General features: G+C 51.9%; 1 protein-coding gene across 2 annotated transcripts in view; it reads left to right on the top strand.

The window, feature by feature from the left end:
- The window catches only part of GCN1 (GCN1 activator of EIF2AK4), a 57,913-nt gene that overhangs the window by 18,066 nt on the left and 20,651 nt on the right, over window positions 1-19,196 (top strand). The window contains exons 15-37 of one of the 2 annotated variants that reach the window (XM_027575845.1): window positions 1,196-1,348; window positions 2,558-2,650; window positions 4,417-4,492; window positions 4,645-4,804; window positions 5,607-5,796; window positions 5,895-6,019; window positions 6,804-6,982; window positions 7,289-7,382; window positions 7,956-8,069; window positions 8,162-8,360; window positions 9,268-9,414; window positions 9,893-10,074; window positions 11,149-11,229; window positions 11,589-11,732; window positions 12,915-13,042; window positions 13,221-13,410; window positions 13,621-13,691; window positions 14,342-14,507; window positions 14,860-15,054; window positions 16,015-16,261; window positions 16,671-16,792; window positions 17,123-17,237; window positions 18,025-18,204. In XM_027575845.1, the coding sequence (XP_027431646.1) occupies window positions 1,196-1,348; window positions 2,558-2,650; window positions 4,417-4,492; window positions 4,645-4,804; window positions 5,607-5,796; window positions 5,895-6,019; window positions 6,804-6,982; window positions 7,289-7,382; window positions 7,956-8,069; window positions 8,162-8,360; window positions 9,268-9,414; window positions 9,893-10,074; window positions 11,149-11,229; window positions 11,589-11,732; window positions 12,915-13,042; window positions 13,221-13,410; window positions 13,621-13,691; window positions 14,342-14,507; window positions 14,860-15,054; window positions 16,015-16,261; window positions 16,671-16,792; window positions 17,123-17,237; window positions 18,025-18,204 (3,351 nt within the window). Of the gene's footprint in view, window positions 1-1,195; window positions 1,349-2,557; window positions 2,651-4,416; window positions 4,493-4,644; window positions 4,805-5,606; window positions 5,797-5,894; window positions 6,020-6,803; window positions 6,983-7,288; window positions 7,383-7,955; window positions 8,070-8,161; window positions 8,361-9,267; window positions 9,424-9,892; window positions 10,075-11,148; window positions 11,230-11,588; window positions 11,733-12,914; window positions 13,043-13,220; window positions 13,411-13,620; window positions 13,692-14,341; window positions 14,508-14,859; window positions 15,055-16,014; window positions 16,262-16,670; window positions 16,793-17,122; window positions 17,238-18,024; window positions 18,205-19,196 lie in introns of both variants that reach the window. The other variant, XM_027575844.1, reaches the window with a different exon arrangement.

Raw genomic sequence — 19,196 nt, 5'->3', positions numbered from 1 at the left:
CCCTTGTGGTCCAGCTTACTCGGCATCACTTCTTTTTGAGCCTCTGGGAGCATCAGGCCTAGTCATCCACAAAGCCTGGAATTGGTGCCCAATCTTCACAACAGATTCTGGCTTCTCCCCTTTATCAGACCTTCAAGTTACAAAGCTTTATTCAGAGAGGGCCTGGGACTAGAACCTGTCACTGTATTATCTGGAGTCATGGGGAAGGGATTGTGAGAGGCCTGATTCAAAAAGTCCAGCTTCATAGAACTGTTACGTGGGACTTACTAAAAACCAACCACTGCCCTTTCTTCGGTGCTGACAAACCTGTCACTTGGGCGTGAGCCTCCACCTCTTTCCTAAGAAAAGCTAGAGGAAACGTTCCAATCTGCATAGGAACTTGATCTCCAAGGTAAAAATCACCACCTCTGAGATAGGCTTGTACTTCCTTTAAAAAAGTTTACACTTTTGATGAACTGTGTTTAAAGAAATATCTAGGAGATTCCAGAGCTGCCCATTCCACAGAAGGGTGTCCCTTCTCTATAGTGCCCTACTCTTGTCAGTTTGCACTTCTGTTACACTGATCAGTCTTGGTTTTAGACTGAGTTCTAGACGGCAGAGACTGGGTTTAAACTAGTCTCTTCAGCTTGAGCTGGTTCTCCTTGATGCTTTCGAAATACACGTGATATAAAATAAGCCTTTAAACATTTTTTTTGGATTCAAATCCATGACATCTTCCAAATATGTTTAGTAGTTAAGAAAACATTGGTTTAGCTATAGTTTTAACAGATGTCTGCTTTATTTGTTTATTTAATTTTTTATTAAGTGGGTTTAGTTCATAGGTCAGCGTATTGGTTCTGGTTTTAGAATTTGGGTTGGGAGCTTGTCTGGTATTGGGGAAGAGCCCCAGAAAAAAATTGGTAGGTTTGCAGTGGCCCTGGCTCTCCCTGAACCGGCTCTGTGGCCTTGGGCATCTTACTTAATCTCTCTTCGTGTTTCCTTGCTGATCAAATTAATAGCTGGACTGTTGGATTTGTAAGGATCCTTCTAGCTGTAACATTATGGTTGTAGAGTTTGGTTCTAGTTCCCCTACTTCACAAGGTAACTGCAGTGTTTTAGTCAGCCAGTTTGGACCTGAGTGGATAACGCCTTTCTTGAGTAATCTTGTCACCCTTGACAAAGTGTTTTTTGTAAGGTGCCTGTCCTCTCTCCGTAGGTGATACACTATTGCAGGCCCTGGACTTGCTGCCTTTGCTCATCCAGACGGTGGAGAAGGCAGCCTCCCAAAGCACTCAGGTTCCCACCGTCACCGAAGGGGTCGCTGCAGCCTTGCTGCTCTCGAAGCTTTCTGTGGCTGACTCGCAGGCTGGTAAGGGTCTAGACTTACTCCCCACAGTAGCAGACGAGGCCTCATTCAGAGTCCCCGGGAGGAGTGTCTTGATGTTGAAGATTTCACAGGATCAGTGTGGTCACTATTTCACTGGGCCAGCCACAGGGCCCCTTGTCATCTGTAGGGATGAGCCTCAGGGTCACGCTGGGAGATGGGAATACAGCCAGGGGACTCCGTTACTGTCCTCCTTTGCCCTGTTGTTTTAGTGCTCTGGGACGGGAGTTTGCACATGATGCCCACACTGACTTGGGTTTAGTAGAGTGGGGCATTTTTTAAATTGGTTGTACATTTCTAGAGTGTAACTTGAAAAGCTTCCCCTTAGCCAGTCTTCTAGCCACTAAGTTCCCTTCCCTGGACAGTATTACCACTTCCTGCCCAGAAATAGTCAGTATGTAATCGACCAAACACACCAGGTAGCAGACTATGTAAATGGCATACTCCGTACTGAACTCACATTGGAAAAGATTCCAGATCAGGACAACCAGAAGAGCTTTCTCTTTCTTTTTGTGGCTACCTGGTAGTCCATGCTTGCTTTAGTCCCACTCTGCCTGCAGATGTACGTGAACTCATTCCTGCGGTTGGAAGTGGAGTTCGGCTCTTCTCAAGTTTCATCGGGTGCCTTGGCAGTGAGGCAGAGATGAACATGACTGGCCTTCCGCATGTTTTCAGCTGCTTTACTGTAGTGGGAGAGAGGAGATGCAAAAACAGATCTGTCGTTGAAGACAGGATGTGACATTAGGGCAGTTTTGAAGGAGGGATTGATTGCTCTTAGTGTAGGTGTTGGCTGTCAGGAAAGGCTTCATGAAGGAGGGAGCATTTGGACGTGGGCCCTGAAGGCTAGCGAGGATTTCACCGGCTGGAAGGGAACAGCCCAGTGTGAGTTCAAACCAGCCTCCGTCAGGGAAGTCACCATGTGTGAATGTCAAGTATTTCAGCCTGCCACCTGGAGTTGGTGGGGATTCCAGGCAGCAAGAGAACCACTGAAGGTTTTCACATAGGCGGTGCTACCAGAAGGACTGGTTAGTTCTCGAACAGGGAGGGAGAGACAGTGAGCCTAGGAGTGACCCAGTCATGCCTGCCGCAGCAGCGGGTCTGTCAGTGCAGCCAGCCCCAGCAGCTTCGGGCAGGAGGGGACCAGCCGTGCCGGATGGAAGGAGCTGTCGTGGAGTGACCTTTGGTTTCTTGCAGAGGCCAAACTGAGTGGTTTTTGGCAGCTGATTGTAGATGAGAAGAAGCAGATTTTCACTTCTGAGAAATTCCTGCTCATGGCTTCAGAGGATGGTGAGTTACTTAGTTGAACTTACTTGACCTTGAGGTTGGGCCTGAGTCTCTCTGGTGGGTCTTAAGAGAGGACCCTTCCCTGAATGCGTCAGCTCAGCAAAAACCTGGATCAGAGTGCTGGGGTCAGCAGCTGTGCCGTCAGCTGCTGTGGGAGTGAATGCTTCTCTGTGGGGCATGGAAGGCCGGGGAAAGGGGGAGTGGGTAGATTTGTGGAGACAGAGCACTAATGGTTGTGGGGCTGTGATATTAGGTATAATTATAGCTGATTGGGTAATTGGTGCTGTCTCGGAGGTTTTCTTCTATTACCAGGCAGCTGAGAAGCTCTGGTGGAGTGTGGCTGGCTGCACTCCCCCACCGGGAGACACAAAACTACTGGTTTCTCTCCTGGGAGAGAAGGAACAGTTGATCTTTAAGTGTATGTTTAAATTTTTAGGTTGCCTTAGGGCTGTCTGCTGCTAATCGGTGATTTGAAAAGTCTTTTGACTCAGAAATCACAACATCCTATTAATGAGCTAAAACTGTTAGTCACTTCCTGATTTAAAAAAAAAAATTAGTTCTTGTATAGGAAATACAGTCACATAATTCAAAAATAAAAGATCCAAGATGTTGAAAAGCATACCCCTGCTTTGATCTCTGGCCACCCAGTGTCCCTGGCCATGGACAGCCAATGGTATTAGCCTCTGTGTATCCTTGGTATCTTATATTTATACCAGCAGATACCTTTTTGTATTAGTTCTTTACCTTTTTTACACAAACAGTAGCGTGCGTGCTATACACATTGTGCTGTGTAGACTTGGCAGTCATTCTACTCCAGTATGTGTATGTTCTCACTGGTTGGTTTTTTGTTTTTAAGAACTGCACAGTAATTTTTATTTTATTTTATTTATTTATTTATTTATTTATTTATTTTTTTTTTTTAAATATTTTATTTATTTATTTGAGAGAGAGAGAATGAGAGAGAGAGAGAGCACGAGAGGGAAGAGGGTCAGAGGGAGAAGCAGACTCCCTGCCGAGCAGGGAGCCCGATGCGGGACTCGATCCCGGGACTCCAGGATCATGACCTGAGCCGAAGGCAGTCGCTTAACCAACTGAGCCACCCAGGCGCCCTATTTTATTTTTTTTTTTTAAAGATTTTATTTATTTATTTGACAGAGAGACACAGCGAGAGCAGGAACATAAGCAAGGGGAGTGGGAGAGGGAGAAGCAGGCTTCCTGCAGAGCAGGGAGCCTGACGTAGGGTGCGATCCCAGGACCCTGGGATCATGCCCTGAGCTGAAGGCAGACTCTTAACGACTGAGCCACCTAGGCACCCTGCACAGTAATTTTTAATTAATTAGAATAAAGTGTATATTTTTCATTAGTCCAAAATACATGTGTGCATTGTCAGCAAAAAAGGAACTTCAGATGAGCTGTAGTTTCACATTGATAAATGATAATCACATTTATGTTTTAGCGTTCATTTTCCAGGTCTTTCCACTTCTTTCTGGATGTGTTCTATATATATTTTTGAAGATTTTATTTTATTATTATTTTTTTAAAGATTTATTTATTTGAGAGAGAGAATGAGAGATAAGAGAGTACTAGAGGGAAGAGGGTCAGAGGGAGAAGCAGACTCCCCACCGAGCAGGGAGCCTGATGCGGGACTTGATCCCGGGACTCCAGGACCATGACCTGAGCTGAAGGCAGTCGCCCAACCAACTGAGCTACCCAGGCACCCCGGATGTGTTCTATATTTTAAAACCACTTCTGTTTGTCTCCCCTCCCAGCCCTGTGTACCGTGTTGCATCTGACTGAGAGGCTTTTCCTTGATCACCCACACAGACTCACAGGCAACAAAGTTCAGTATGTGAAGCTTATTTACCTTTCCCCATTGGGTCGAGTGGGGCAAACCGTGGCAGGAGCCTGAGAAACGGTGGTGCGTGCAGGGTGGAAGGGCTGGCTGTAGAGAGCCCCGCACCCACCCTCCCTAGCATGCCGTGTCCCTGTGCTTGCAGGCAGTACCACCGGGCTCTGGTGGCAGTGCTCCTGAGCCGCACCTGGCGTGTACGCAGGCAGGCCCAACACACGGTCCGGAAGCTGCTGTCCTCTCTTGGGGGCTTTAAGCTGGCATTCGGGCTCCTGGAGGAGCTGAAGGCTGTCCTCAATTCTCACAAGGTGGGGGCATCTGGGGTCCAGAACTGGGGCTTGCTGGCCTGCTCAGCCCATCCCGGTTATGCTGAGGGAGTTCAGGTCGTCTCTTCATGGGCTGTTCTCACTCAGACACCGTGTGACTCCAGAATCTTCTGCCCTGCCCTTGAGCTCTGATAACACCTTGTTTCATGTAATTCTTTTTTCAGAGCTGCTTTTCTTTCTTCTCGTGTATCATGACATGTAGTTCAACCTTCTTATTCTTGAGTAATGGAATAACACTTTGTTTTTAAAGCACTTTATAATTTTTAGAGCATTTGCTACCCATTCTCTCTTTTGCTCTTTTCACACTGCTGTTAAAAGGCAGACAGGCTAAATACCCTTATTTTATATGAGTTGTCCAGGGTTCCGGCAGCTGAAATGACTTGCCAGGGGTCTCCCAGCCAGTGGGTGGCAGAAGTGACCCCAAAGACCTTGTCCCTTCTCAGTGTTCTTTGTGCCCTGTTTCCCTCCCTCCCTAATCCCTCATGAGGGATGTGGGCCAATGACAGACTTGGGGTCTCTGGCTGGGTCTCCTGGCCCAATTTCTGTGGCTGCCTTTCCCCCCATGGGCTTCTTAGGTACAAAGTCATGTGTGCTTGCTCCTTCCAGGCACATGTCCCAGCCTGCGGGTCCCATGCAGGGAGCTGGGCGTCGGTCTCCCCTCTACCAGGAGCTCCAGAGAGCAACATGTGTGAAAGGCAGCCGTGTCCCTGGCATCTTTGTCTTTTGTGTGCCAGGCCGGCCCCGGGGCTCAGAGCAGTGGGGGCTATGAGTTGTTTCCTTGTAGGTGCTACCCTTAGAGGCTCTGGTGACTGATGCTGGGGAGGTGACTGAGGCAGGCAAGGCCTACGTACCCCCGAGGGTCCTGCAGGAGGCTCTTTGTGTGATCTCCGGAGTGCCAGGACTGGAGGGTGACACCATCAACACCGAACAGCTGGCCCAGGAGATGCTGATCATCTCGCACCACCCATCCTTAGGTCTGTGCTGGGGGCGGTTGCAGGAGGGGCAGGGACGCCGTTGGGCAGGATAAGGGCAGGCTGGGCAGAAGGCCTCAAATTGTTCCCCTTCCTTTCAGTGGCAGTGCAGTCTGGACTCTGGCCGGCGCTCCTTGCCAGGATGAAGATTGACCTGGAAGGCTTCATCACCAGGCACCTGGATCAGATCATCCCTAGGATCACCACGCAGAGTCCCCTGAACCAGGTGATTAGCATGTGGACTAATTCTGGCCTCAGGTCAGAGCGACAGAGGGAGGCTTCAGTGAAATAGGTGCAGGTGTGGTGAAATGGGGCCTTGGGCCCCTTGGGTTGCAAGTGACAGAAAATGCAAAGTGGTTTAAGCACAAGAAGGAGCTTCCTGCTGCTCCTGACTGCTGAGTCACAGGGTATGACTGGTCCCTGTGGTGCTGGCTACGGGGACTTAGATTTTATCTTCAGGACACTGCAGGAGGCATCTCTCTTGCTCTCCATCTCTCTTGTCTTTTCTGTCTCAGTCTCATCTCTGTGCTCCATGGCGGGGGGGTCTTCGTTCTCCAGCAGTCTCCCCCCCGCTTTCGTAGCAGGGCAGCTGATATACTTCCAGACTTACAGCTTGTCCCCCATCAGCTCCAGTGAAAAAGCTTGCATTTTCCAGTCATTTCATCTGGCATGGGGTCTCACTGCCCCTGGGTGGCCTGGCTTGGGCCCTGTGCTTGTTTCTCAGCCTGTCTTTTTGGTCTAGGTCACATGCCCACCTCTGGAAGAGGCAGGGGCAGCTCCACCTGCACGGAGACTGAGAGTAGAGGGGTAGTGTGACACCCAGTCAGGGTGCTGGTACCAGACCAAGTGGGAGACGCTTGCCGTGAAGGCAGGCTCACACTGCAGCTGTCTACAATGGCGGGCAGTGCTCAGAGAGAACAGGAGGAGTCCGTAGCTGGGGGCATTTAGGCATGGCAGGACCCCTCTCCAGTGCCAGCCTTGTCACACCCGGCTGTGTCTGTGTTTGACAGTCTTCCATGAATGCCATGGGCTCCCTGTCCATCCTGTCCCCAGACCGGGTCCTCCCACAGCTCATCAGCACCATTACTGCCTCCGTGCAGAACCCTGCGCTGCGCCAGGTGACGCGGGAAGAGTTTGCCATTATGCAGACCCCTGCCGGCGAGCTGTATGACAAATCTATCATCCAGAGGTGAGTCCCCACATGGGCTCAGTCGCCCCAAGCCTTGGTTTTTTACCTCTAAGAGAGAGAGGCCTCCTTTATAGGGTTAAGGAGTGAACGTTTCAAGGAATAAATGAAATCACTCATCCGTTCTTTGGACAAGTAGTGCTCTGTTCCAGGCACATGCTTAGGTTTGGGATACAAGAGCATGTCAGGTAGTGCGCACACTGGTGGTGCATGCAACTTCAAAGCTAGCTGGGGTTTCACGGCTGGCGGGAGGCTGGAGGACCTATCGGCTGTTTTGAAGCTGGCTGATTACCTGCTTTGATGTTTCAGTGCCCAGCAGGACAGCATAAAGAAGGCCAACATGAAGCGAGAGAACAAAGCTTATTCCTTCAAGGAGCAGATCATCGAGCTGGAGCTCAAGGAAGTGAGTACCTGTGGGGTGGCTGCTGAGCTTGGTGGCCTCAGCCTGGCGACTTTCCCAGCTTCGTGTATACTGTTCCCTGGGGTCATTCTGGGGCCCGTGCACATTGTTCTGACCCCTCCACCAGTCCTGGGTTCCCCTACCAATGGAGGTGCTCAGTAAATGCTTGTTGAATGAATGAGTGATTTCTTGGCCTTTTCCAGGCTGCAGCTTATACTGTGGGAGAGCATCTGTAGGAGGGAGGCGAAGGTGTAGGTTCCGAAGCTGTGTGATTAGAATAGCCTTTCCAGCACACTGGGGGCCTTTTCATTTTTCTAACCTATAAAAGGCTCTTCCTTGCCTTTGTCAATAGAGAATCCAGTAAGAAATTACTTCTCTACTATTGTCTCCATCCTCTGGAAACCAGGTGGCTGTGGACTTTGTGGGAGGTCGGGGGAGGCCGCACGGCGGGTTTGGGGGCCCAGGTCACAGACTCAGAGCTGGCATGGTGCTGACTGTGGGACTGATCTTGCCCTGCTCTGGAGGGGAGGGAGGTGTGTTCGCTGGAGATGGAATTGGTTTGCTCGTTGCCTCTAGGAGATAAAGAAAAAGAAAGGCATAAAAGAGGAGGTGCAGCTGACCAGTAAGCAGAAGGAGATGCTGCAGGCCCAGCTGGACAAGGAGGCGCAGATCCGGAGACGGCTGCAGGAAGTGAGTGGCCACTGCCCCCACAGGCCAAACCCGCTCCTCACTATCTGGTGCAGGCCCTGCTGACCTGTCTCCTGGGCCAACTCTGCTTGCAGCTGGACAGTGAACTGGAGGCGGCGCTGGGCCTGCTGGACACCATCCTGGCCAAGAACCCGTCTGGCCTGACCCAGTATATCCCTGTTTTGGTCGACTCTTTCCTGCCCTTGCTGAAATCTCCCCTGGCCGCTCCCAGGATCAAGAACCCTTTCCTGTCCTTGGCTGCCTGCGTCATGCCCCCGAGGCTCAAGGCTTTGGGTTAGTTTTGTTTGCTGGCTGCAGGCGTGGCCCAGGGCAGGTTGGGAGGGGGGTGGGGATGCTCCTGAGCACTTCCGGAGAGGCATGTGGTGGTCTGGGCTATGGACTTCTGTTTCCATATGGAAACAGCCTTGGAACCCCGAGCTGCATATCCTTAGGATCCACATAGAGCTGCTTCCTCCCTTCCTGTTTTATGTCTGCTGTGCCTTCACTCTGAGTACGAAGTTTTAGATACTAATCAGTGTGATGCTTCTGTTAACAGTTTTAAAACTAAGAAGTCAGAAATTCAGTGGTAATGGGGTTGCTTTGGTGCCATGTGGCCAGTGAGTGCAGCCCAGAGCTGCTGGGCAGCCCCATGTCCGTGATGAGGGGTCTCTGTGACCCTTAGCTTTTCGTTGGAGAAAAGCTGTGGAGAAACAAAGACCAGGTAGGGTGGCTTGGCATTATGGTGGCCTCACTGTTGTGGGTTAAGCAGACTTCCTAGCTTACAGGGGATGTTCCTATGGGTGAGGCCAGAAATCTGGGAACAGTTCTGAATGGAAAAGAGTTGGCACTTCATGGAGCCTGCTGAAACGGTTACTCACTGGCTGGGCTTACTACATGGAAGGTGGGAGCTCCAGATGGGTAGAGCTTCACCATTGGCTGAACAACCCTGGGTGGCTCACACCTATAACTTCTTAGTGTCAGAAGGACAGCTCCTGCCTGCATACCTGCATCCATTCCCCCCACCAATGCTGTCATGAAGATGAAATGAGAAATTAGGTTGAGAACATTTTGGCCCAGCAGCACTGATTACTTTTAAGTCAGAGTATGAGGCATCTCTGCCTGGGGTCCCTGGTTTGTGCCTGGGCCAGATTCTGTGTCTCTGTATTGGTCATCCTCTTTGGGTTCCTTCTCTTGGACACAGGCACTTTGGTGAGCCACGTGACTCTACGCCTGCTGAAGCCAGAGTGTGCCCTGGATAAGTCATGGTGCCAGGAAGAGCTGTCGGTGGCTGTGAAGAGGGCGGTGACCCTGCTGCATAGCCACACCATCACCAGCAGGGTGGGCAAGGGTGAGCCAGGTAAGGGAAGGGCAGTAGAGGCATCAGGCCGTATGTGGTGGTGCAGCAAGTGCATGAGCCTCCGTGTCCCCCTCCCGGGGCTTCCTGAGGTGTGGCCTTGGATGAGTCACTTCTGTTCCTGGCCTTCGTTTCCTCCTCTGAAAAGTAGGGGGGAGGTTGGACCACATGGAGAATTTCTGGGTCCTGGTATTCTGTGAGTTGCTGTGACCCCCATTGGGAGTTCGCTTCTCGTTACTGGAATCTGCTTGTGTGTTTGAACTCTCTCTTCCTGGAACTGGGCAGTGTTTAGGGTAGGAGCAGGATTCAGAACTGGGCTACCAGCTGTCGTCTCTGTCGTATTCTGTGCTTCTGGGCATCAGAAAGGGCCTCCAGCCTCCTTTACTCCCTGCCCCACTCACCTTGAGGATGGAAATCGAGGCAGCAGCTCTGTAGATGCCTGCAAGATTGTGTCTGCTTCTTGCTCTCACAGATGCCGCGCCCCTGTCTGCACCAGCCTTCTCCTTAGTCTTCCCGTTTCTAAAGATGGTGCTGACTGAGATGCCCCACCACAGCGAGGAGGAGGAGGAGCGCATGGCCCAAATTCTTCAGATACTCACCGTCCATGCCCAGCTAAGGGCCTCACCCAGCAACCCTCCTGGGCATGTGGACGAGGTTGGCAGGGGAGCTCAGCTCTACCCTTGGCTTGAGGGGGGTCAGGGAGACAAGGGTTCTCCACGCTTCCTGGCCCATCAGCAGTTCTGGTGGGGTCGTAGAGTGTGGGCATGTATCTATAGCAGCATCCAGGTGTTCTCTTTAGTGCAGCACTTGCGGCCTCAAAGAAGCTTACAGGTCTCCTGAGAGTTTCTGACCTGGAGAAGTTGAAGGATTTTGTAGCACTTTATCGTGTTAGTTTTTTTTCTAACTCAGAAGATAATGCTGATCACTCTGCATTTGACTTGCTTGTGATAATGAGATTGGACCTCATTCACTGAAGTGTTTCCTTTTTAATAGATTATGTTCCGAAAATGTGCCAAATTAATGCATGCATATGTTTAAAAATTCTAAGAACACAGAAACAAAACAAAAAAAAAGGAAATATAGCTCCACACAGTAAGGCAAAAACGGATTGCCCTGCTTCTTTCATATGACCGTATGCTCTGGTCTCCTTTCATGCCAGTGGCTTCGCAGGCTGTGTAGGGTTCTGTGCTGTGGGGGCACCATGTTTCGATTAACTCTTTACCTGTTGATAGATATTTTAGGGTTGTTTCCAACTTCGCCCTGTTGTGAGCGGCACTGTGGTGTGCCCCCCTGTGCACCTGCATGAGCGTTCCGCAGGATGTGTTCTCGGGCATGGAGTTACTAGGTTATGCAGCACGTTCTGAGCTATGCCCTCACTGAGAGTTCCTGTCTCTTCTTACCTAACACAGCCTCAGATTGTAATTAATCTTGCCAACAATGGGTAAAAACGATATCGCATTTTATTTTGCACTTCTCTCCTACTTGTTAAGTATCCCTGTATTTAGGGGCCATCTGCATTTCACGTTGTGTGAATTTCAGGTTCGTTTCAGAATGTATTTGTTTGGAGTCCCAGAGGATGGTGGCTGACTGGGGTTGGCTCACATGGAGTTAGTGGTAAACCTGACAGGGTTTCCCTGTGGGTGAGAGGATGCTGCTGCTCGTGCTGCCAGGCGTGGTTACAGACCTTCCCCAGAGCCTCACCCTGACTTACCTGCTGTTCTCTCTTAGAATGGGCCGGAGCTGCTGCCTCGAGTGGCCATGCTGCGCCTTCTGACTTGGGTGATCGGGACGGGCTCTCCCCGCCTACAGGTGATCTGGATTTCAGCTGGCTATTGCTGCACCTCAGTTTGTGACCCTGAGCTCAGGTCCCAGTGCTTGGGGTTGAGTCCTAGTTCTCTTTCTCAGCCCTCACTTTTGGATTTGAGGTAAAGGGCTGCTTTTTAGAGAGCCAGCCTGAACATTCTCAGCTAGTGAGGGGTTCTGCTTAGGGCCTGCCACCGGCCTGGGCTGGAGCATGGGGGGGACTTGGCCCCACTAGGGCTTCGGGGTGGGCTTTCTCAGTACAGATCCCTCTCTGGGTCCCTCAGCCTATTGCCCAGCCTCCTGTCTGACCCCATAGAAGTAAATAATATGCTGAACTGAGCCCAGCGCATCAATGTCGTCCTCAGGTTCTGGCTTCAGACACCCTGACCACCCTGTGTGCCAGCAGCAGTGGCAAGGACAGCTGTGCCTTTGCAGAGCAGGAGGAGGTGGACGTGCTGCTCTGTGCCTTGCAGTCCCCTTGTGCCAGCGTGCGGGACACCGCGCTCCGGGTACGCGCCCACTCCCTTGCAGGGCCGGTGGTACTCCTTGGTCCTCAGTGCAAGTGTTTGAACTGCATGAGGGACATTCTTTCAGATGATCCCACCAAATGATGATGAGAGATGGCTCACATCTGCACCTCTGTGCCCTGGAGACAAAGAGAAGAGGTCATGGGGTGGGTCAGGATCATTCCAGGAAGGGGGACAACAGCTGTCCCAACTGTCACAGTGTGTCACTGGCTATTTTTGTCTTTACCTTGGAAGACTTCACCTGATTTTATATATATATATAAATTTCAGAGAAACAGAGAGAGAGTGAGAGAGTGGGGAGGGGCAGAGGGAGAGGGGGAGAGAGAATTGTAAGCAGGTTCCATGCTCAGCATAGAGTCGGACGCAGGGCTCAGTCTCACAACCCTGAGATCATGACCTGAGCTGAAACCAAGTCACATGCTTAACCGGCTGAGCCACCCAGTGCCCCAGCTTCACCTGTTTTCTAAAATGGAACGTGGATCTCTTGGTACTTCTATAGATAAGATTCAGAGTGTTAGTTTGTTTTTTCAACCTATCACTTTGTACTTGGCTTTTCTTGGTGCTTTTGGACCAAACCTAAAGGATCCCCTTGGAGTATGAGACAGGGCTTCCTCAAATGCCAGTCTGCAGCCCCTTGCTATCTATCTGTAACAATTTTCACTGGCCCTTGGCAAAATGTGGACAACAATAGCAGTGTGGCAAATTTTTCTTAAAGACAAAAGGGAATGTCCTTTTTCTGAAGTTTTGTCTTGCACATTGAGAGTTAAGTTTTTTAATTTTATGTTAAAAAAGATTCCACCACCCTATGCCCATCATCTCCCAAAGAAAAAGCTGTGTGAAGAGCCAGAGCCGCTAACAGGTTGAACTGAGGCCAGGCACTCCCTAAGCACTGGTCGTGCTGTCCAGTGTGCTTTGTGCAGTGATGGGAATATTTTATATCTGTGCTGTCCAGTGTGGTAGCCCCGAGCCAATGTGTGTGGCTGTCGAGCATTTAAAAATGTGGCTGGTGTGACTGAGGAACTTAGAGTTCATTTTAATTGGTTTAACTTTGAAGATCCACATGCGGCTGGTGGCTAGGTCTTGGATAGTACGAAGGCGAAGAGGCAGGTCAGAAGCTCTTGCGAAAAGTCAGGCCTCATTCAGTCCCATTTCACCCCCTCTCAGGGGCTGATGGAACTCCACATGGTATTGCCAGCGCCTGACGCCGATGAGAAGAATGGCCTGAACCTTCTTCGGAGGCTCTGGGTGGTCAAGTTTGACAAGGAGGAGGAGATCCGGAAGCTGGCTGAGAGGTGAGAACCCCTGGAAGATTGTTCCCCTCCCCCCCCCCGCTCTACTGTCTCTCCCCTTAGGATAAAACTGGACGCAGAGTGCTCAGCCTACAGCAAGAGAAGGGCTGGGTGGTTGGGTTTGGTGGGGTGGGTGCTGCAGACCCTTGTCTGACTAGTCCCTATCTTTGGTCTGCTACAGGCTCTGGTCAACGATGGGCCTAGATCTGCAGCCAGATCTCTGCTCCTTGCTGATCGACGATGTCATCTATCACGAGGCAGCTGTGAGGCAGGCTGGGGCCGAAGCCCTCTCCCAAGCTGTGGCCCGGTACCAGCGCCAGGCAGCAGAGGTTATGGGCAGACTCATGGAGATCTACCAGGAGAAGCTCTATGTGAGTGGCCTGTGCACCCTGCTGCGGGCTGGGCCAGGGGAGGGTGGGTTGGACTCTGCGTGGCCTCTGACCTGCTCCGGACAGGAGTCTTGGAGCTCACTGTGGCCCAGGGTGGCTGTGATTGATCTCCCGCTTCACAGCTGGGTAGCTGGCTCGCCCAGCTCGGCTGGGGAGAGCACCACGGTGCATTTATCAGCCTGTCTATTGCAGCGGCCACCCCCAGTGCTGGATGCCTTGGGACGTGTTATCTCCGAATCTCCTCCAGACCAGTGGGAAGCCAGGTATAACAGCTGTTGCAGTCCTGTTCTACTCAGAGCTTTCTGAGATGCTGCAGGTTGGCTGGGCTGGGTGCCGAGAGGAGGTAGTGTGGAGTCACGGGGCAGTTGAAGGAAAGGGCAAGACCTCCCTCTGAGTCAGAGGGACCTGAGTTCAAGTCCTGGCTTCTCCTGGGCTAGCTGAGTCTTTGGGCATTTTTCTCCTTTCCTCCCAGCCTCTGTTTCCTCAGAGGTCCCTGGACTTTTTTACTGTTCTCTAGCTGAAAAGGATAGTAGCATTTTGCCTTTGTAGAGTAGGTTTACTTCCGAGTGCCTTCACATTTGGTTCTTTTACCTCTCCCTTCCCGTGGCCTGCCCTGGAGGTAGAAGGGTAGGCATTGCACTCACATGTGGAGAAACAGAGGCAGAGCTGGTCCCTGCCCAAGGTCATCCTGTAGAAGGTAAACTCTGGGCAGATGGCAGGTCTCCATTTGATAAATGGGTTGTTGAGACTGTTGTGTAGACTGGTGAGTAAGCACCAGGTAGTGGGCTCCATGCTGTGCTCTGCACCCCAGAGGGAGCTGCTGCAGGCTCCCTTGCCTTGTGGCATAGATCCCACCAGCAGAGGAGGCCCCTGGCCAGCCTTCGCCCCCTGACAGGCTCCCCCTTCTTTCCAGGTGTGGCTTGGCTTTGGCCCTGAACAAGCTCTCCCAGTGTTTGGACAGCTCTCAGGTGAAGCCCCTCTTTCAGTTTTTTGTCCCTGATGCCCTCAACGACCGAAACCCAGATGTCCGGAAGTGTATGTTAGATGCAGCCCTCGCGACGCTCAACGCCCACGGGAAGGTGAGAGATCTCAGCCAGCAGAGGGGCTGGGGAGTGGGCTGGGCCAGGGCAGGAGGCAGTGCTGAGCAGGACTGAGCAGGGAGGCTGAGCGCCAGGAGGCCTGGCTGGGTACTGGCCCCCATGGAAAATTTCATTTTCTTTTGAGCCAAAAAGACCCCAAAAGGGTGTTAAATTCTTCTAAGTCTGCTGCATTCCTGCCACAAAACTGGGAAACCCGCTGGCATCGCTGGCAGGCTTGTTGGGATTCCGGTCCTGGAGCCAGACTCGGGCTCGGTCGTCAGGGCAGAGACTGTCATCCCCAGACGCCGGCTGTAGTGTTGACGTGAGGCTCTGAGCGGGCTTGGCTTTCCAGGAGAACGTCAACTCGCTGCTGCCGGTGTTCGAGGAGTTCCTGAAGAACGCGCCCAACGATGCGAGCTACGACGCCGTGCGGCAGAGTGTGGTGGTCCTCATGGGCTCTCTGGCCAAGCACCTGGACAAGAGTGACCCCAAAGTGAAACCCATTGTTGCCAAGCTCATCGCCGCCCTCTCGACCCCCTCCCAGCAGGTACCCGCCTCCTGGCTGGGGAATTGGGACCGACTGCAGGTGTGCAGCGGGGTGCCAGGAGCGAGTTGGGGTCAGGGCCCGGAAGGCCTAGTTCTCAGCAAGTAGTCATCCTCTCTCTTGGGGCACCCTGGTTTATGGTTAAGAGCACCCAAGAGGGAGTTACTTTGTTCCAGTAGATTTTCTAGATATTTTTATTTTTTTCTACTCATTTACTAATCGTCTTTTTTTTTTTTTTGCACTTAGTATAAACCCAGCACTGGGGATACCAAGATTAAAAAAAAAAAAAAAAAGAAAAACGATGGCTCCCTCTGCTGAGCTTTCCCTGATCCTCTTTGCGTTCCTTACACATTTCAGGGCCTTTTAGTGTAGTCTCCAAGCCATAGTGCAAGTATTGTTTTCTTTTTGGAAAACATCTGTATATATTTCTCCTTTCTCCCCTCCCAAAGTGACTTGCATTTTGGATTACCCAGAGTGTGTCAAATGCAGGTTTACAAAATTGTGGTTAACTAAATTTGAAAACTCCCCTACAAGGGGTCCGTCCGCCTGGGCCTCTGGCAACGCAGTGCCTTGCTATACTGTCATCGGGCTTCATGAGCTGTGGCTGAAAGGCGAGGCACTCGGTTTGGGCCTGGCCCTGTAAGGCAAGGCTGAATTCCCCTTGGGACTGACAGGTTAGAAAACTGAGAGCCTTGGGCCATTTTTAAGCAGGCACAGTAACACACTTCTCTCTAGATCTTTCTATGTGAGTGGGTCTTGCGGGAGTTTTCTCTCACCGGACCAGGCCTCACGGATGTGGTGCACACTGTGACAGAGCCCGTGTCACCCACGGGCCTATACCGCTGCTCGCTTGTCTGACAGGCCATGGCCGAGTAGAGGCTTGGGGACATCTAGTGGTGAGGCGCCGTGTGGGGACCGGCTGTGGCTGAGCAGTGGCACTGACGGGGCAGGCCCCTCCCGCAGGTCCAGGAGTCCGTGGCCGGCTGCTTGCCCCCTCTCGTGCCAGCCATCAGAGAGGACGCGGGCGGGATGATCCAGAGACTGATGCAGCAGCTGCTGGAGTCCGACAGGTATGCCGAGCGCAGAGGGGCTGCCTACGGGCTGGCGGGCCTGGTGAAGGGCCTGGGCATCCTGTCGCTGAAGCAGCAGGAGATGATGGCCGCGCTGACCGACGCCATCCAGGACAAGAAGAACTTCCGCCGGCGAGAGGGTGAGTGTGTCTGAGCTTGGGGCCGCCCAGGGTGGGAAGTCGGTCCCCACGGCTGCCGGATGGAGGCCTGGGGGTGGGGGGTGTATGTGTGTGCACATGTGCGTGCGCTCGCACACGTGTTGGGGGGCAGATGGTGTCACCCATTCCATCCTGGCCTTGCTGAGGTGGCCTGGACTCTCTTCTTTCTCGCTCAGCCGAGAGAGAATTGGCCTTACTAGCAGTTAGTGCCAGGAAGCGACAGACACTGCCCTGGTGTCTCCTCCTCTCTGCTCAACCATGCCCATGCTCTCTACTCTCTCATGGGGCAGCCACTGTAGTCCCACAACTGCCTTGAGTATTTCCAGAGGCTGAGGAGATGGCAGGGATTTGAGCCCGTGGGTGTTACCAGCTGTCCCGCCTTCTCCCCCAGGAGCCCTCTTTGCCTTCGAGATGCTCTGCACCATGCTGGGGAAGCTCTTCGAGCCCTACGTGGTTCACGTGCTGCCCCATCTGTTGCTGTGCTTCGGGGATGGGAACCAGTATGTGCGTGAGGTAGGTCCTGAGAATGCATGTGAGACCTGCCGCCGGCCGGGGCTGCCGCTGGCCATGGGTCTCGGCCCAGGGGCTGAGGGGGTGCAAGGGCTGCTGGAATCCCTCCGCCTGTACCTTGGGTACCAGTTACTGGTATGGACTCCTCTGATTCCCAGTAAAGCACTGCAGCTCTGTGAGATGAGAAACTCTCCTCAGCTGTGTCTGTAGGCCCCGACACCGGGTCTGACCCCCAGTCAGTGTTGGTCAGCAGGGGGAGCATTCGGACAGGCATCAGGCCTTGACCCTTGCTTGGGCAAGGAGGCCCCTGAACGCCTTTTCTCCTCCCTTGAGGCTGCAGATGATTGTGCCAAGGCTGTGATGAGCAACCTGAGTGCTCATGGGGTGAAGCTGGTGCTCCCCTCCTTACTGGCTGCCCTGGAGGAGGAATCCTGGAGAACTAAGGCTGGTAAGGCCGCTCCCTTCAGTGTCTCTGTCCCAACCTCCTTTTCTGAAGACTGCCCTTGCAGGGATCTGGGGAGCCATCCAGGGATCCCGTCCCGTGCGTGTGTGCTCCCCAGCCCACGGACAAGGCCACGGCTCTCTGAGCCATCAGGCAGCTCAGTCCTTCAATAATTTGTGTGCTTTCATGCAAAGAACAGGCTTCTGGTGGGTGCCATAGCCCTAAGTGAGAAAGTCTCAGAGCTTTAAAGTTAGTTTGTGGCAACTTCTGTGACTTTAAAGCTTTTTTCCCCCCATTAAGCCCCTTTCTAAGAATAGAATCTTCTTTGGTATCCTAATACGCAAAACAGATTTAAGCAGAGCTGTTCTGGTTTGGGCAGGGTCAAGATCTGGGGCCCTCCCCCTCAGTCCTTCAGGTTCCACCCTACAGTTTTAAAAATCACAGATCTAAATGAGTTTTTTCATATATGGATAAAGAAACTAGGCCAGAGAAATTCAGTGAATTGGCCTTGGGTCACCGCCAGGGCTCAGCCAGGGCTTCCCCCATCCTGGTCTTGCCTCTTTTCCCCACACCACCCTGCATCACCCTCAGAATGCCATGGCTCAGCAGGCCTCAGGAGCATTGTGCTCACTCTGCTGGAGCCACCCCCCCTCCCCCCACCCCCCGGGAACTGCTTTAGCACAGTCTGCAGAGGGGCAGGCTGGTTGTCCCTTGCCCAGGCAGCCGCCGGCACAAGTGGCTCCCTGGCCTGTGCTCAGTGATTCCATGCTGGGCCTGTGTCTGCCATCTGCAGGGTCGGTGGAGCTGCTCGGGGCAATGGCATACTGTGCTCCCAAGCAGCTGTCATCCTGCCTGCCCAACATCGTGCCCAAGCTTACAGAGGTGCTCACCGACTCCCACGTCAAAGTGCAGAAGGCTGGACAGCAGGCGCTGAGGCAGATCGGCTCCGTCATCAGGAATCCGGAGATTCTGGGTACACTTCTCCCATGAGGGCCCTGGCCCCTCCTCCCATCCCTAGACACTGCAGGGAATGTGCATTCAGCAAAGATTTTTGCCCTCTGAGGACAGATATATTCACATTGAAATAACCTCTAAATTCTGGGAAACCCTTTTTCTAGGATAGTTAGTGGGAAGTAGTTTGGAAGCAGTTTTGCCACTGGTCTAGAGCAATCGTCACTGACTGCACAGATAGGGAAACTGGGTCAGAAGCAGCCTGACTCCGAGAGCTCGGTGCCCTAAGCTGAGCCCTGAGGTCAACAGAATTGAAGGACATGCTCTGGACCATATCGGCATCACGTATTCTTTGGAAACTTTCTATTCTGTCTCATTCCCGAAGACGTGTGATAGAGGGGAAGCTTAGGGAAGGGTTATTTCCCTTAATTGTACTCTTTAGTGTGGTTCTTGATGGAGTGATGGCAGCAGGTTGATTTCTAGAAACAAAAGCCAGCAGCCACCTCACCCAGCATGTCACTTGTTAAATGTTAAGCTTCAGTGTGGAACATAGGTAATTGTTCAGTGTAGTTCAGCTTAGAGTGTTACCCAGACTTTTCTTCATTCAGAAAATGATGTTTCTTATTTGCGTGTTTTTTGTTTTTCAAGGGATGAACAGGTGTCCTTGGGTTTTACTGTTCTTCATAATGTCCAGCAGCCCTGGGGATTCTTAGGGCTGGGAGCAGTCTCAATCTCTGTCAAATGAGGGGAAGTGCTTTTTGTTTTTGGGAATCCAGCATGGATTTTTTTTTTTTTTAATTGAGATGATTTGCATAATGTTAAAATCACTTTTAAAAAATTTATACAATTCAATGGGTTTTTTGTTTTTTGTTTTTTTTTCTTATTCACAAAATTACATAAACATCACTGCTGTCTAGTTCCAGGGCATTTTCCTCACTCCAGAAACTATACCTGTTAGCATTCACTCTCATTTCCTTCCCTACCTCTGGGCCCTGACAACCACTACTCTGCTTT

The sequence above is a fragment of the Zalophus californianus genome, chromosome 14, assembly GCF_009762305.2.
Source record: "Zalophus californianus isolate mZalCal1 chromosome 14, mZalCal1.pri.v2, whole genome shotgun sequence".
NCBI classification, from domain to species: Eukaryota; Metazoa; Chordata; class Mammalia; order Carnivora; family Otariidae; genus Zalophus; species Zalophus californianus.
This window is presented reverse-complemented; position numbering and strand designations above follow the sequence as displayed.